We start from the raw sequence: 17,539 nt of genomic DNA, 5'->3' as shown, positions 1-17,539 counted from the left end.
TTACCCTAATGCGGGTGGCTATTCAAAGTGCCACCTGTTTCATAACTGGCAAGCCGTATGAAGCTTTCGAGGGTTGACCATGAGTCCCCCGTTACTTATAACAATTAGATTATAAGTCGTGAACAGAGTGAGTGGAACACTTGAGAATATATAAAACACCCAGTCTTGGATAGATAGAAATATATGGAACACAAGTTATTTTGCATTATTCTTCCATCAGAACAGAGAGATCTTATGCAAGGAGATTATTGATGCTTATTTTAAATGATTAAGGGGTAGATAATCTACATGCTCTACTTGTTAGCTCCCAAGTGGCGAGTTATGCAATAAATATCTGGAGGTCCTAGAGGGGTCTGCACTCAGTCCCACTCTTTTAAATGTTTACATTTGCCCACAGACCAACCTTATAAGATAATATGGCATTCACCCCTTCGGTTCTCATGACAGAATGGTTCCGTTATGAGCACCGGTACTCCTCTGCTCATGACGGAACCATTCCGTTATGAGGACAGGGGCACGAAATCCCTATGCTGTAAACAGCAGAGGGATTTCCATTTTTTTTGGGACCTCCGGAGGTGGGAAAGAGTTTCCCCAACCTCCCGAGGCCCTTCCTTGGTTTTCTTTGTAATGACAATCGCGTGCATGGCACTCTGTCATCATTATAGTGAAAACAAAACTGAACCTTAGTTTCAGTGCTTGTGGGGCTATCTCAGCCCCCGAGCACCGAAACACTTAGGAGAGGTATCGTTGCAAAGGGGAGAATGTTCCCTTTCCAATGGTACCCTAGTGGATCCCTGCTTGGGGATCGCCCCAGGAGGGCGATCCCCAAGCAGGGATCCACACACTAGCACCAGGGAGGTGGGGAACGGCCGCTTGGGCAAAGGGCCTTTGCTCCCCCATTGTGTTTTGGGCACAACAGTCGTTCTGCCCTCCTAGGGGGGCAGATGGGGGCACTAGCCCCCAATCTGCCCCCCTCAGGGGGAAGAAATCCAACTAGACATCAGGGATTTTTTTATTGACGTTGGGGTGGTGGCTGACCAAAAAGGGCATGCCAATGCCCCCCAGAGAAATGTCAGTCTTTCTGCCCCCCACCCAAGGGGCAGACGGGGCAGTAGCCCCCAATCTGCCCCCCCGGGGGCAGAAATCCAATTAGAAACCAGGGATTTTTTTATTGATGTAGGGGTGGGGGCTACCCAAGATGGGCAGGCCAATGGCAACACCCCCCTCCAAACAAAATGCAGCAGTTTTTCGGCTCCCCCAGTGGCAGATGTTGCAATAGCCCCTGATCTGCCCCCAGGAGCGGGATAGAAAGCCCACTAGGTACTAGGGAGTTTTTTTTATATATAATGTATCACAGATTTTCTGCCCCTCCCCGGAGGCATATAGGGGCAATAGCAACTTATCTGCCCCCAGGGGGGCAGAAAGCCCACTGGGCCTCAGGATTGATTGATTTTTAAATTCAGGGGCGAGGTCATGCCAATGCCCACATCTCCCCCAAAAAATGCCACACTCTTTCTGCCCCCACAGGGAGCTATGGCCCCTTATCTGCCCCCAGGGGCCAGAAAACCTACTAGGCACCAGCCATTCCGCCGGCTTTTTTTATGCATGGGGGTGGGAGCTGCCCAGAATGGGCATACCAATGCCCCCACCGACAAAAAAATAGCCACAGTCAAGTGCCTGCGACAGGCAAGGGCCCAAAACCTATTGAGGCGACTTTAGAATTACCTATCACAAAACAACCTGGTTTTGCAATGGGGGTCCCATGAGTTTTTGGCCCCGGGCTCGGTGGCCATTTAGGGAAACCTACCAAACCCACACATTTCTGAAAACTAGACATCCTGGGCAGTCCAATGATGTAAGGCTTGCGTGGATCCCCTAACATTTCCGTACCGAGACTCCCCTGTAAACCTCAACTTTAGCAGAAAAAAATACATTTTCCACATATTTTTGTGTGGAATCACCGTTGTGGCACAAATGTCCTACCCCACAGCGTTCTCCTTAGTGTCCCGAGTAAAATTATACCTCACTTGTGTGGGTGTCCAATGCAGAATTGGCTAAAAACTTATTTTTTTTAAATGTAGCGCTTAGAATTCTCAGTGCTGTACCCTTATTTCCTATGTTTTGGGCTCTTCCAAGTCACAGGCCCTTGCCCCACCCACACAAATGAGGTATCATTTTAGTAGGGATGCTGAGGGGAACGCTGTGGGGTAGGACATTTGTGCCGGCATGGTGATTCCACCCAAAAAGATGTGGAAAATGTGTTTTTCCAGCTAAATTTGAGATTTGCAGCGGCATTCTGGGTAGGAAAACTTTGGGGGATCCACACAAGCCATACCTCGATGGACTCCCCCGGGTATCTAGTTTCAAGAAATGTGCTGGTTTGGTACTATTCCCAGATGGCCGCCGAGCCCGGGCCCAAAACCCCAGGTGACCCCTCTTGCAAAACCAGGTTGTTTTGTGATAGGTAATTTTGATGTCTCCTCAATATATCTTGGGTCCCTGCCTGTCGAGTGTACTTGACCCACCCATGCGAGTGAGGTATCGTTATTATCGGGAGACCTGGGGTAACGCTGGGTGGTAGGTAATTTGTGGATCCACGTGGGTTCCAGAACTTTCCCACACAAAACTTTGAGGAAAAGTTGATTTTTTTCAACTAAATTTTAAGTTTGCATGGCATTCTGTGCAGGAAAACGTTGGGGCACCCACGCAAGCCATACCTTGCTAGACTCCACACGTGTGAGGTATCATTTTTATCGGGAGACCTGAGGAAACGCTGGGTGGTAGGAAATTTGTGGATCTACGTGGATTACAGAACTTTTGCACACAGAAATTTGCGAAAAAGTGATTTTTTTCATCAAACGTTGAGGTTTGCAGGGGATTCTGGGTAGGAAATCTAGGGTCTCTAGTTTTTAGAATGGGCAAGGGCCTTTGCTCCCCCCATTGTGTTTTGGGCACAACAGTCTTTCTGCCCCTCCTAGGGGGCAGATGGGGGCAGTAGCCCCCAGTCTGCCCCCACCGGGGGGGCAGAAAGCTCACTAGACATCAGGGATTTTTTTTATTGACGTTGGGGCGGGGGCCCCCCAGAGAAATGTCAGTCTTTCTGCTCTCCCCCAAGGGGCAGATGGGGCAGTAGCCCCCAATCTGCCCCCCCTCAGGGGGGCAGAAAGCCCATTGGAAGCCAGGGATTTTTTTTATTGATGTAGGGGTGGGGGCTACCCAAGATGGGCAGGCCAATGTCTCAACCCCCCCTAAAAAATGCAACAGTTTTTCTGCTCCCTCCAGGGGCAGATGGGGCAATAGCCCCTTACCTGCCCCCAGGGCGGCAGAAAGCCCACTGGGCCTCATGATTTATTTATTTTTAAATTCAGGGGTGAGGTCACCCCAGAATGGGCATTCCAATGCCCACATCTCCCCCTAAAAATGCCACAGTCTTTCTGCACCCCCCAGGGGGCAGTGATGTGCCCCTGGGGTCAAGAGAACCCACTAGGCACCAGCAATTATGCTGGCTTTTTTTATGCATTCGGGTGGGGCTGCCCAGAATGGGCATACCAATGCCCCCACCGACGAAAAAATAGTCACAGTCTTTCTGCCCCCATGGGTGTGAGGTATCATTTTTATCGGGAGACCTGAGGAAACGCTGGGTGGTAGGAAATTTGTGGATCTATGTGGATTCCAGAACTTTCGCACACAGAAATGTGCAAAAATTTGATTTTTTTTCATCAAAAGTTGAGGTTTGCAGGGGATTCTGGGTAGGAAAACGTTGGGGGACCCATGCAAGCCTAGACTCCCTTGGTTCTCTAGTTTTCAGAAATATATGGGTTTAGTGGGTTTCTCTAGATGGCTGCCGACTCGAGACCAAAAACTCAGATGCTCCCTATGTATCCAAAAAATACCTGGTTTTACAGGGGGGGGGGTCACATGAGTTTTTGGTCCTGGGTATGGCAGCCATCTAGGGAAACATACCAAACCCACACATTTCTGAAAACTAAAGACCCGTGGGAGTCCAGGAAGGTATGGCTTTTGTGAATCCCCCAATGTTTCTCTGCCAAGAATCCCCTGCAAACCTCAAATTTTGATTAAAAAATATTTTTCCTCACATTTCTGTGTGGGTAAGTTCTGGAATCTATGTGGCTCCACAAATTTCCTACCACCCAGCATTCCCCAGGTCTCCCGATGAAAATGGTTCCTCACTCGTGTGAGTGGGTCAAGTACCTGTGACAGGCAAGAGCCCAAAACGTATTGAGGAGACATCAAGTCAAGTCAAGTCAGAAATTTGTATAGCGTGCTAATCACCCAGAGGGTCTCAAGGCGCTTGAGGAGGAGGGGATCGCTACTGATCAAACAGTCAGTTTTTGAGTTGCTTTCTGAAGGAGAGGTGGTTCTGTGTGAGACGGAGGTGGGTGGGGAGGGAGTTCCAGGTCTTGGCCGCCAAGTAGGAGAAGGATCTTCCTCCCATGGTGACTTTTCGGATGCGTGGAATTGCGGCGAGGGCTTGGTTGGACGAACGTAGGTGGCGGGTGGGGGTGTAAAAGGTCAGGCGAGTTTCAACGTATCTAGGTCATAGGTCGTGGAGGGCCTTGTGTGCGTTGGTGAGGAGACGGAACGTGATTCTCTTGTTGACGGGGAGCCAGTGCAGGTCTCTCAGGTGACCGGATAAGTGGTTGTGGCGAGGTATGTCTAGGATGAGTCGAGCGGAGGCGTTTTGAATGCGTTGAAGTCTTTTCTGCAATTTGGCTGATGTTGAGGTTGTGTTGGCGTGCGATGGATGCGAGGGGACTCATGTAGACGTTGAAGAGGGTGGGGCTGAGCGATGATCCTTGTGGAACGCTGCATATGACTTCGGTGGCCTCTGATCTGAAAGGGGGAGGTGGACTCTCTGGGTTCTTCCGGCGAGGAAAGAGATGATCCAATCCAATGCCTTATCTTGTATCCCGACGTTCCTGAGGCGTTGTACAAGTGTGCGGTGGCAGACCGTGTTGAACGCTGCGGAAAGGTCCAGGAGGATGAAGGCCGCAGTTTCCCCGTTGTCGAGCAGTGTCCAGATGTCGTCTGTGGCTGCGATGAGGGCGGTTTCGGTGCTGTGGTTGGCTCGGAAGCCAGATTGTGAGGGGTCGAGGGAGTTGTTAGACTCAAGGAAGGCGGCGAGCTGACTGTTGACGGTCTTCTCTATGACTTTGGCGGGGAACGGGAGGAGCGAGATGGGGCGGTAGTTCTTAAGTTCGGTGGGGTCTGCTGTAGGTTTCTTCAGGAGGGCGCTGAGCTCGGCATGTTTCCAGCTTTCTGGGAAGGTAGCGGTGTTGAAGGAGCAGTTGATGATGTCCCGGAGTTGGGGTGCGATGACGGAGTCGGCCTTGTTGAAGATGTGATGGGGGCATGGGTCGGTTGGCGATCCGGAGTGGATGGAGTTAATCAGGCGGATGGTGTCATCGGTGCTGATTGGGGTCCAGGCGCGGAGGGTGGTGGTGGGGGGCTTCGGTTCAGTTGTGAGGGGAGTGGGCGGTCGCCGAAGCTGTTATGTATGTCTACGATCTTGCTGTGGACGAACAAGGCTAGAGAATCGCAGAGGTCTTGAGAGGGAGTGATGTCGTTGTTGCCGGCGCTGGGATTGGTGAGCTCTTTGACAATGCTGAAGAGTTCCTTGCTGTTGTGGGCGTTGTTGTCTAGTCGATCCTTGAATGTAGATTTCTTGGTGGTGCGGATCAGCTGGTGGTGTTTGCGGGTGGCGTTCTTGAGGGCGGTCATGTTGTCTGTGGTTGGGGTTTTTCGCCAGGCTTTCTCGAGGGTGCGGCAGTTCTTTTTGGAGTTCTTGAGGTCGTCGTTGAACCAGGAGGCTTTTTTGCTTCCTGGCTTGTTGGAATGGTTTTTCAAGGGTGCGAGTTCGTTAGCGCAGTGGGTGATCCACTGTTCGAGATTGATGGCTGCTTGATTAGGGTCCGTTGATATGAGCTAAAAAACAGTGTTGGATCTAGCCCTGATCTCTTGACTGGGTGAGAGTATTCTGCTTAATTCAGAGACTCTGTCCATCACCACCCCTTGTTGTAAATAATTTTGTCCACCCTAAGCGTGGAAGGGTATACTCAGATGTGAGTCCCTTGCTCATTGCACCATCAGGATCCAAGCAAGCCGGGCCGAAGACGGCTGAAATGCCAGAAACCGGTCCCCGGAAGCTTGATTCCTTCCCAGTGTAAGAATTGGCTTTTGTAGTCTGGTCTGCCCTGTTCCCATGATGCACTGGGCCAGGGACAGACTAATTTGCATACAGCCAGGTTCTGAAACTGGGATGGTGCAATGAGCTAAAAAAACGGTGTTGGATCTAGCCCTGATCTCTTGACTGGGTGAGAGTATTCTGCTTAATTCAGAGACTCTGTCCATCACCACCCCTTGTTGTAAATAATTTTGTCCACCCTAAGCGTGGAAGGGTATACTCAGATGTGAGTCCCTTGCTCATTGCACCATCAGAATTCAAGCAAGCCGGGCCGAAGACGGCTGAAATGCCAGAAACCGGTCCCCAGAAGCTTGATTCCTTCCCAGTGTAAGAATTGGCTTTTGTAGTCTGGTCTGCCCTGTTCCCATGATGCACTGGGCCAGGGACAGACTAATTTGCATACAGCCAGGTTCTGAAACTGGGATGGTGCAATGAGCTAAAAAACGGTGTTGGATCTAGCCCTGATCTCTTGACTGGGTGAGAGTATTCTGCTTAATTCAGAGACTCTGTCCATCACCACCCCTTGTTGTAAATAATTTTGTCCACCCTAAGCGTGGAAGGGTATACTCAGATGTGAGTCCCTTGCTCATTGCACCATCAGGATTCAAGCAAGCCGGGCCGAAGACGGCTGAAATGCCAGAAACCGGTCCCCGGAAGCTTGATTCCTTCCCAGTGTAAGAATTGACTTTTGTAGTCTGGTCTGCCCTGTTCCCATGATGCACTGGGCCAGGGACAGACTAATTTGCATACAGCCAGGTTCTGAAACTGGGATGGTGCAATGAGCTAAAAACGGTGTTGGATCTAGCCCTGATCTCTTGACTGGGTGAGAGTATTCTGCTTAATTCAGAGACTCTGTCCATCACCACCCCTTGTTGTAAATAATTTTGTCCACCCTAAGCGTGGAAGGGTATACTCAGATGTGAGTCCCTTGCTCATTGCACCATCAGGATTCAAGCAAGCCGGGCCGAAGACGGCTGAAATGCCAGAAACCGGTCCCCGGAAGCTTGATTCCTTCCCAGTGTAAGAATTGGCTTTTGTAGTCTGGTCTGCCCTGTTCCCATGATGCACTGGGCCAGGGACAGACTAATTTGCATACAGCCAGGTTCTGAAACTGGGATGGTGCAATGAGCTAAAAAACGGTGTTGGATCTAGCCCTGATCTCTTGACTGGGTGAGAGTATTCTGCTTAATTCAGAGACTCTGTCCATCACCACCCCTTGTTGTAAATAATTTTGTCCACCCTAAGCGTGGAAGGGTATACTCAGATGTGAGTCCCTTGCTCATTGCACCATCAGGATTCAAGCAAGCCGGGCCGAAGACGGCTGAAATGCCAGAAACCGGTCCCCGGAAGCTTGATTCCTTCCCAGTGTAAGAATTGGCTTTTGTAGTCTGGTCTGCCCTGTTCCCATGATGCACTGGGCCAGGGACAGACTAATTTGCATACAGCCAGGTTCTGAAACTGGGATGGTGCAATGAGCTAAAAAACGGTGTTGGATCTAGCCCTGATCTCTTGACTGGGTGAGAGTATTCTGCATAATTCAGAGACTCTGTCCATCACCACCCCTTGTTGTAAATAATTTTGTCCACCCTAAGCGTGGAAGGGTATACTCAGATGTGAGTCCCTTGCTCATTGCACCATCAGGATTCAAGCAAGCCGGGCCGAAGACGGCTGAAATGCCAGAAACCGGTCCCCGGAAGCTTGATTCCTTCCCAGTGTAAGAATTGGCTTTTGTAGTCTGGTCTGCCCTGTTCCCATGATGCACTGGGCCAGGGACAGACTAATTTGCATACAGCCAGGTTCTGAAACTGGGATGGTGCAATGAGCTAAAAAACGGTGTTGGATCTAGCCCTGATCTCTTGACTGGGTGAGAGTATTCTGCTTAATTCAGAGACTCTCTCTGTCCATCACCACCCCTTGTTGTAAATAATTGTGTCCACCCTAAGCGTGGAAGGGTATACTCAGATGTGAGTCACTTGCTCATTGCACCATCAGGATTCAAGCAAGCCGGGCCGAAGACGGCTGAAATGCCAGAAACCGGTCCCCGGAAGCTTGATTCCTTCCCAGTGTAAGAATTGGCTTTTGTAGTCTGGTCTGCCCTGTTCCCATGATGCACTGGGCCAGGGACAGACTAATTTGCATACAGCCAGGTTCTGAAACTGGGATGGTGCAATGAGCTAAAAAACGGTGTTGGATCTAGCCCTGATCTCTTGACTGGGTGAGAGTATTCTGCTTAATTCAGAGACTCTGTCCATCACCACCCCTTGTTGTAAATAATTTTGTCCACCCTAAGCGTGGAAGGGTATACTCAGATGTGAGTCCCTTGCTCATTGCACCATCAGGATTCAAGCAAGCCGGGCCGAAGACGGCTGAAATGCCAGAAACCGGTCCCCGGAAGCTTGATTCCTTCCCAGTGTAAGAATTGGCTTTTGTAGTCTGGTCTGCCCTGTTCCCATGATGCACTGGGCCAGGGACAGACTAATTTGCATACAGCCAGGTTCTGAAACTGGGATGGTGCAATGAGCTAAAAAACGGTGTTGGATCTAGCCCTGATCTCTTGACTGGGTGAGAGTATTCTGCTTAATTCAGAGACTCTGTCCATCACCACCCCTTGTTGTATTTAAGTTAAATAGTGGCAGAACCACTGTTCCCTTAAAGTACTTATGCTGGAGGCAGTCAGAGAAACACCCATTGGAGCTGTGAAGCTAAATAATAGCATTATAAATCCAGATGGGCTAATCCACCCACTGTAATAAGTGGCTTTAGAGTGAAAAGAGCTACCCGGCGGTGTCCTGCCCCCCAAATCTGACGTGTCGAGGTGTCTGAAGCAGGGATGATCACGTTTAGGTAGGCAAAACAATACAATAACTGGGGTAGCACCACCAGCTTCACAAGGGCTACGTGGCCCATTACTGAAAGTGGAAGAGAAGACCAAAAAGCAAACTGAGCTCTGAGGGGCTGTGTCGCTCTGCCCAGATTTCCATTCTGCAAATCAGTAGAGTAATGGTAGATATTGATCCCTTAGTATTGAAAGGTAACTGATGTCCAGTTCAGTATTGGGTCTAATTGTATATAAAAGGGACAACACTACCATATGGTTAAAGAAACACTTCTTATAAAATCTTCATATTCTTACATTTTGCTTGTTTAATTTACATCCCAAATATTTTGAAGATTCTGCATGTACTTTGGCACTTAGAGATGAGCCAAATCATTGGTTCGACCTTTGTTTGACTGCAGAACCATTTTAGGACTTGAACAGAGTGGGCAATTGCCCAGTATAACCATCCAAGGAACCAGGCCCCTGTTCACCCTTCACAAGCACGACCAGTGGACCATTGGATGAGCTGAATTTGCCTGGATGAGTGGGGGCTGCTTGTTTACCTACTTGACAATGCCTCTTCTGTTTCTCTCCTCCCTTCTGAAACAAATCCGCAGGTACACAATACTTTATGAGACTCATGGTGGACCCACCTTATCTGATATCAGGAATTGTCCCACCATGTTCTTCTCTTCCTTATTTGTACAGTTCTTAGCAACAACCCTTTGAATCAGTTGTTGTGGATTTCCCATCTGATCTCGATTTCATCATGCTCTTTAATTCTATTTGTCTTGTACTCTGGGCTCCTAGTTCAGAGCTAAATGTAGAGTCCCAAAAGCACAATCTAGTGTTGTGAGACTATAGACAAGTTGCGGGTACCTGACATCTTGACAATAGATGCAAAACTGCTGCCCACACCACCTGCTCTGCCTCATTCATTTTGGTTCATTGGAGGTTGAGGTGCGCCAGATGTTTTTGTTCAACTTGCCTAAGCTTGCATACGGTCACTAACCTTAATGTTTCCCAAACGGTTTGCCATAGGTTTTAAAATGTTTAGAAACATAATAAAAAGGTTGCTGTTGCTTTCTCTCCAATAAAGTTTGGGTAAATCTGGATAGTTTGATGTCCTTTACACCCAGCTCAAGGGCATCAATTTAAGATTGAACAAGGACATCATGTGCCACCTGAATGTAGCACTCACATAAAGACCATAGTTAATAAATAGTGCTCTGCAGAAAATGGTAAATTAATGCACTGATAAAGTATGCAGTCCTGCCAAGTACCACGCATCAGGAGTTAGACTAACGCATTTCAGTGTGGTAACCCGCATTACTACTCAGAAATGCACTGCCACGCATATGGAGTGTCTCAGCAGCTGCCAATGTGATGCTCTGTCACTGTAGTAGAAGCCAACCTGCTTTATTATGTAAAGCAGCATGAGCCTTATGCGCTGCTGGCAGCGTGCAGTGCACCATCTGATTACAGCGTGCCGCACACATACTGGGAAACACTGCAAATGAATGTATAATTTATTAGAGATGCCACACCGTGCTGTGGCTTAGGGTCGTGGCTGGCTGCAATCAATCCGCTGAGTTTCACTCTCAGCTCGGCCGCAGTGCAGCCTCACGTGACTTGGCTGCCACAGAGAACAACTAACACCAGTTTCTATCTGAAGTCTAGTGAGAAAATAATCCTGCAGCAAGCCTGAACTAAATGAATCAGGAGGACGTGCTGTGCGTTGTTGGCTTTCCTGCAACTGGCACTCCCCTGCAATATCAGTGTTGGGAGAGTAGCCAATGAATGACTGGCGGGAAAATACAATTTTCATTGATGTTTTCTTATTCCACCACAGATTGAGAGAGTGTGTGAAGCTGGCATTCTGAGGTTCACGTGACACGTATAATGGAAATGCACTCTGTGTGCTAAAGTAAACAAGCCTTTACAGGTCGTTGGCGCGTGTGTGCTAGTACCCCCTGTTTTGCTATCCTGCCAGCCCCCAGGAGGGCATCACTGCTGCTTAAGGCAGGCCTGTGGCCGGAAAACAACATTACAGGGGACCTCTAATCACTGAAAACTGCCCAGGAGGGATGCCTGTGACTCGCTGTGTGCTCTGAGACAGCCTTAAAATACAGCAGTAGTCCATCACCCTCCTCCCCAGTCATGCATTCTGCCTAGGGTTGAAACCTTCCACAGAGAAAATTATCAGCCATTACTTGTTAAGAGAGTGCAAAGGCCTTGAGGTGACTGACACTAAATAGAACTGCCTTGTATAAAAAATCATATGTATTTATTTATAACGTGCAATTTATGTATTTGTTTACTTTAAGTATTAGTAATGGATCAACTCTACAGCGCATTTGAAGGTGCTTTCTATTTCTATTTGTTCTTTGAAGTATGTACACATAAAGGGTTAAAATATTTACCAGCTGTGATTTTGCTTATTCTTGTACTGGCTGACTTTTTTTTATCTCTGCAGCATGTGCCTAACTGTATTATTACAGTGCAATAAAGTGAAATGGCATGGGGGTGTAAGATGTTTTATGATTGCTTTATTTGTATATCTTCTTGGCACACAAATAGTTTTGTGTCAGTATTTCAACCTTCCATTTCAAGGGTTTTGAAACCGTTGAAATATATTTTAGGGCTTTTCATTGATCAAAAGGGTACAATTTCTTACATTTATCTCTTTCCATACACTTCATTGCTTGGTTTTACTTGCAGGAAAATGTCATACTAAGGGGTATATTTACAAGAGGACAGGTCCACCAGAACGCCACTTTTAGCGCCTTTCTGGTGGTGCTACGCCCACCTCTATATTTACAAAGCAGCGCTAAGCCACTTTTTGTGGCTTAACTCCACCTTGTAAAAACAGCCACCTTTCATGCATCACTTTGTGTGAAAGGGGCGTGCAATGGGTGTTGCTGTGGGCATTCCACTGCAAACCCCATGCATTTTGACACTGCCCCAGATTTACAAGAATGTGTAAATCTATGGCACCGCGAAAAAATAGTGCCGTGTGGTAGCAGGCATCAGAATGGCGCAACGAGGAGAAATCATTTTATTTCCTCTCAATTTTGCTTTTTCTGTGTGTGCTGCATTGTGCAGCACACATAGAGCAAAACACCATTAATGATTGCTTTTTTGCAGGAAGGTGTCCCTTTCTGCACAAAAATAATCATTAAATAATGACGATTTGCTACTAAACATAGAAGTAACAAATCACCATTATTGATTGTTTATGTGCAGGAAGGGACACCCTCCTGCACATAAACAATAATTTGTTGTAACGCAGGCACCCTTACACTATGGTGCAAGGGTGCCTGCGTTGGCGCTAGGCAGCTAATTTTAACAGCAGCGCTAGGGATAACACAGGGGTGCGCCGTATGTTAACCCTTTTTCCTACATTTTTTTACAGCCCTGTCCAGAATTTGCCTTCATGTCAGGTATTCACCCTGTTGAAGGTCCGTGGAAGATGTAAAATGCCATGGGGCAAAGCCACGAAATACCCAAGAGAAATTAACCTCACTGAAGGGAAACAGGTGACAAAGGCGGTGAACAGTCACAATATCGAAATTTTTATATTGAATTGGCAAAATATCGAGTTTTAAATATTGAGTGGACATAATATCAAGTAACAAAAATATAGTGGTGCAGAATATCGAAATTCAGGAAATAAATATCGATTTTCATAATATTGAAGTTAGTAATATCGACAGTCTTAATATAGTTAAAAATATCTTATTTTTTATAGTGTTTTAAGTGTTAGCATATGTTTTAAAAGTACGTATTATTTTTGTAATTATGTTTGCATTTTTTTTAATTAATGAATTTTCTGTTATTTAATATTTGCGTAATTTAATTGCCTAGCGGGTTGTGGGTTGATAGGGTGGGAAGTTTTTTAATTATAGTAAATTAAATATTAATTTTTAGGAATTATTAATTATTTTTTATTTAATTTTGTGTTTTAGTTCTGTAGCGGGTTGTGGGTTTATAGGGGAATAGGGTGGGAAGTAATTTAATTGTAATGAAATCATTATCTTTATTTATTGGTATTGATAAATAGTTTATTGTTAATTAATGATTATTTATTAATTAATTTTTATTAATTGGTAATTGTTGTTTTATTAATTGATTAATTGATAATTATATTAAGTGTATTAATGTAATATTTGGATCAGGTTGTGGGTTTATAGGGGAATAGGGTGGGAAGTAATTTAATTGTTATTTATAAATATGTATTTTTATTTATTGGTATTGATAATTAATTTATTGTTAATTAATGAATTGGTAAATAATTTGTATTAATTGTTAATTCATTTTTATTAATTGATAATTATATTAATTGTATTAATTTATTATTCGAAGTGGGTTGTGGGTTTATAAGGGAATAGGGTGGGAAGTAACTAATTGCAATTAAGTAATTGAAATTATTTTTGTGTATTGATAATTATTTACTGTTAATTATTAATTGGTAAAAAAAATTCTTACTTATTCATTTTTGGTATTGAAAAAACATGTGTTAATTAAATATTGCTAGGTAAATAATGTTTAAGAATTCATATTTATTGGAATTTATAATTGATTCATTATTAACTAATTTGTAATTGGCAATTAATGTTTAATACATTTTTATTGGTGGTGCTAATTAATTTATATGTCTTTAATTATTACATCATTACTTTCCCCTCTGTTGCACTCACTGGAGGGGGAATACTAATTTTTACACCTACGCTATACAACACTTTCACTACTGTTGCACTCACTGGAGTGGAAATACTAATTTTTACCCCTACGCTTTCCAACACTTTGTCTACTGTTGCACTCTCTGGAGTGGGAATAGTCATTTGTACCCTCCCGCTATCCAACACTTTCTCTACTGTTACATTTGGTGGAGTGGGAATAGTAAATTATTCCTACCCACTATCCAGCACTTTTCCTACTGTTGCACTCACTGGAGTGGGAATAGTAATTTTTACCCCTACGCTATCCAACACTTTCCCTACTGCTGCACTCTCTGGAGTGGGAATAGTAATTTGTACCCCTACGCTATCCAACACTTTCCCTACTGTTGCACTCACTGGAGTGGGAATAGTAATTTTTACCCCTAAGCTATCTAATACTTTCCCAACCGTTGCACTCTCTGGAGTGGGAACAGTAATTTTTACCCCTATGCTATCCAACACTTTCTCTACTGTTGCACTCACTGGGGTGGGAATAGTAATTTTTACAATTACGCTATCCAACACTTTCCGTACTGTTGCACTCTCTGAAGTGGGAATAGTAATTTTCACCCCCATTGCTATCCAACACTTTCCCTACTGTTGCACTGTTTGGAGTGGGAATAGTAATTTTTACCCCTACTCTATCCAACACTTTCCCTACTGTTGCACTCACTGGAGTGGGAATAGTAATTTTTACCTACCCGATATCCAATGCTTCCCCTACTGTTGCACTCACAGGAGTGGGAATAGTAATTTTTACCCTCCCGCTATCCAACACTTTCCTTACTGTTGCACTCACTGGAGTGGGAATAGTAATTTTTACCCTCCCGCTATCCAACGCTTTCCCTACTGTTGCAGTCACTAGATTGGGAATAGTAATTTTTACCCTCCCGCTATCCAACGCTTTCCCTACTGTTGCACGCACTGGAGTGGAAATAGTAAATTTTACCCTCCTGCTATCCAACACTAAAAATATTGATTTTTTTTAAATATTATTAAGTTAACATATATATATGTATTAAAAAATAAAAATGCATGTTTCTTTTTTTATTTACATTAATTATTTATTCATTTTAAGGTTAAGTATTTTTAAGTATGTTTTACTTAATTACATTTATTATTTCACATTAGTTTGAAGACATTTAAAAAATTCGATATTTTAGCCGCATGCGTGCGGGCGGAATTCCGCTCGTACGCTGACTTTTTTAAAAGCGCACTTTACGTGACGAGCTGGGCTCGTCATGAGCGTGTGAGGAGGCTACCTCATGACGAGCCCAGCTCGTCATCAGCGTCGAAGGGGTTAACAAACTATATTATTTACAACGATATTTTGGATTCAATATTTTTGTACTTACCTGCTTGTAGATAGGAAGTCAATATTCTGTCATTCTATATTTTTTCATTGATATTTTGGCAGGTCGATATTTTGCTCCTCGATATTCTGTCAGTGATCCGACAAAGGCAACTCCATGCCCTGAGTGGGGTACGTTTTCACATGTCAGAGGAGCTGAAGGATGAAACTCTGCTGGATAACTGACTACCGCCCTTGTCAGCATTTTCCCAGTAGTTTGTAGACGGTGGTTGTAGACAGATTGCACCAATAAACCGTAGAGCTTGCGTTAGTAAAATATTAACCCTAGTCAATTGCATTCTTACTTAGATGCAAGTTTACAATGTATTCGTGAACAGCTATTAAAAAAAATGTGCCTGATAGAATAATTAATTTATGTCTGTATACATTTGACGCTTGACCATTTTTAATTTTTCTCTACTTAAGTCATGAATGCGCGTAAACCAAGCTTAAATAGAAATAAATACGCATAATCATTAGGAAGTTCTACCCACTCCTGACAACTATATTGAACACTTGTTTAAACCACCTGATGCAAGACATGCAAATAAAAAAATCGTTCACCGACCTCTGGATTCTTGAGCTCTTCAGTCACATAGTTCAGGTTGTTCCACCCATCATAGGACCAAAGTCCCTGATAAAAGGCCACCCCAACAGGCCCAAATCCTGCCGCCGTGTTATCAAAGGCATTCTGAAAGCTGCGAGTTTCTCCAGAGGCCAGCAGCACTAAACCTCCCACCACTATCACGAGCAAAACAAGCAGCTTAGCAGCGGTGAAAATGTTCATGATGGAGGTGGCCAGCCTCACGTCGAGACAGTTAATCAGGACTAAAATGAGCACGCAGGCCGTGGCGGTGCACTTCACCACCACTTCCGGTGAGGGGCATGCTGGGTAGAAAGGGGCGACCACGTACTCTGCGAAGCTGAGGGAGACGGCGGCGATGCCTGCGGGCCTCACCACGATCACCGACGTGAAGGCAAACAGGAAGGCGGGCAGCGAGCCAAAATTCCGTAAGATATAGATATATTCTCCGCCCGATTCCTGGATAACGGTCCCGAGTTCTGCGTAGGAGAGGGCCCCGAGCATCGCCAGCAGGCCACAAGCGGCCCAGATCAGGAGGCTGGCGCCGGGGCTTCCCATGAGGCGCAGGACCCACTCGGGGGACATGAAGATCCCCGAGCCGATCATGGTTCCGGCAATTAGCGAGACTGCGCTGACCAGACCCACCTCGCGCTTCAGCCTTATCAGCTTCTTTGTTTCATGGCAGGTGTCTGGTGGTGAACAGACAGGTTCTGCTGCGGTTCTTTTCTTCATCGTGGAACGTGTATGTTTGTGTTGCTGTAGAAATGTTTTATGTGGCACCAAAGGACTTCGTGTACTTTCTAAACATTATTTCTCAATTTGCAGGTTAATAATTCCAGAAAAGTGTCCAAGGGACACGGTAGTTGTTATCTTTTCCAGGTTAATGATCTAAGTAGTCTTAAGAAAACAGGTTGGCTTTGAAGATGAGCCTCACTTTGGAACATCAGCTTGAAGCAGGCGTTAGAAATGGGCACACCGTCTCTTCGAGGGTGTGCTGTTTCCCACCAGACTGTTAATGTGTGTGTTTTTAGATAACTGCTGCTTTGTAGGGGAAGTACCACCCAACATTATTTTGTGGCATTGAGTGGCCTACGGACCAATCATATTAAATACCAAAATCATCCAGTCATTACTTTAGTTTTTTTCCAATGTAACTTCTGTCGGTCTTTAAAAGCCAAAAGTTAACACGTACCAGACAGACGTCTTTCTGCCTCTTAATATTCTATGACACATTTCAAATGAAAAATATTCACAGGATAATTACTTTATTTAGGTGCATTGACTGAATCATGCATTCAGGGCCGGACTGGCTACCGGGCAGATGTGTGTGCTGCCGAGCTAGGGGCTAATTTCTCTGTGGTGGGGGCCTATTTCGTTGATGGGGACCTGCGTGCGATTTGAAATAAAAAAAAGCAAAACGAATTTCGTTTTGCACACGCAGGTCCCCATCAACGAAATTAGCCCCCAGCACGGCAGCGCACACAACTGCCCGGTAGCCAGTCCGGCCCTGCATGCATTATATGCCCAGTCTGCTGTTGGAAGTTATCTTCGAAATTGCAGCGTTTCTTTACAGCAAACTCTACACAGCACTGCAATCTTTTCTCAGGAGAAATTGCCGCCAACACATTGGCATGCCATCCATCGCTGGGAAGAGGGAGCCAAGCTGGTCACCGCTGGGGACTACCAGTCCCATGATCCTCTTTGCTTCTCCTGCCTCATCTGCGCTTAAAAGCCGACGCAGTCCTGCGAGGGCGGGCCGGTCCACATCTGTCAGAGCCCGGAGGAGGCTGAGCCCCCCCATCTCCCTGCCGCTTGGCACTTGACCGATTGCGCTAAGTCTTAACTGAAACAAGGATCGTGA

At 45.7% G+C, this 17,539-nt stretch overlaps 1 protein-coding gene across 2 annotated transcripts in view; it reads right to left on the bottom strand.

Moving 5' to 3' along the window:
- LOC144762512 (b(0,+)-type amino acid transporter 1-like) overlaps positions 1–16,577 on the bottom strand; it is a 246,698-nt gene extending 230,121 nt beyond the window's left edge. Inside the window, exon 1 of one of the 2 annotated variants that reach the window (XM_078647735.1) lies at positions 15,664–16,577. In XM_078647735.1, coding sequence (XP_078503861.1) covers positions 15,664–16,410 — 747 coding nt within the window. In that variant the 5' untranslated portion in view covers positions 16,411–16,577. The remainder of the gene's footprint in view (positions 1–15,663) is intronic. The other variant, XM_078647734.1, reaches the window with a different exon arrangement.
- Between the last annotated feature and the right edge of the window lie 962 nt (positions 16,578–17,539).

The sequence above is a fragment of the Lissotriton helveticus genome, chromosome 6 (genome assembly GCF_964261635.1).
Source record: "Lissotriton helveticus chromosome 6, aLisHel1.1, whole genome shotgun sequence".
In the NCBI taxonomy this organism is placed as follows: domain Eukaryota; kingdom Metazoa; phylum Chordata; class Amphibia; order Caudata; family Salamandridae; genus Lissotriton; species Lissotriton helveticus.
The sequence above is the reverse complement of the archived record's forward strand: the minus strand, read 5'-3'. Positions and strand labels throughout refer to the sequence as shown.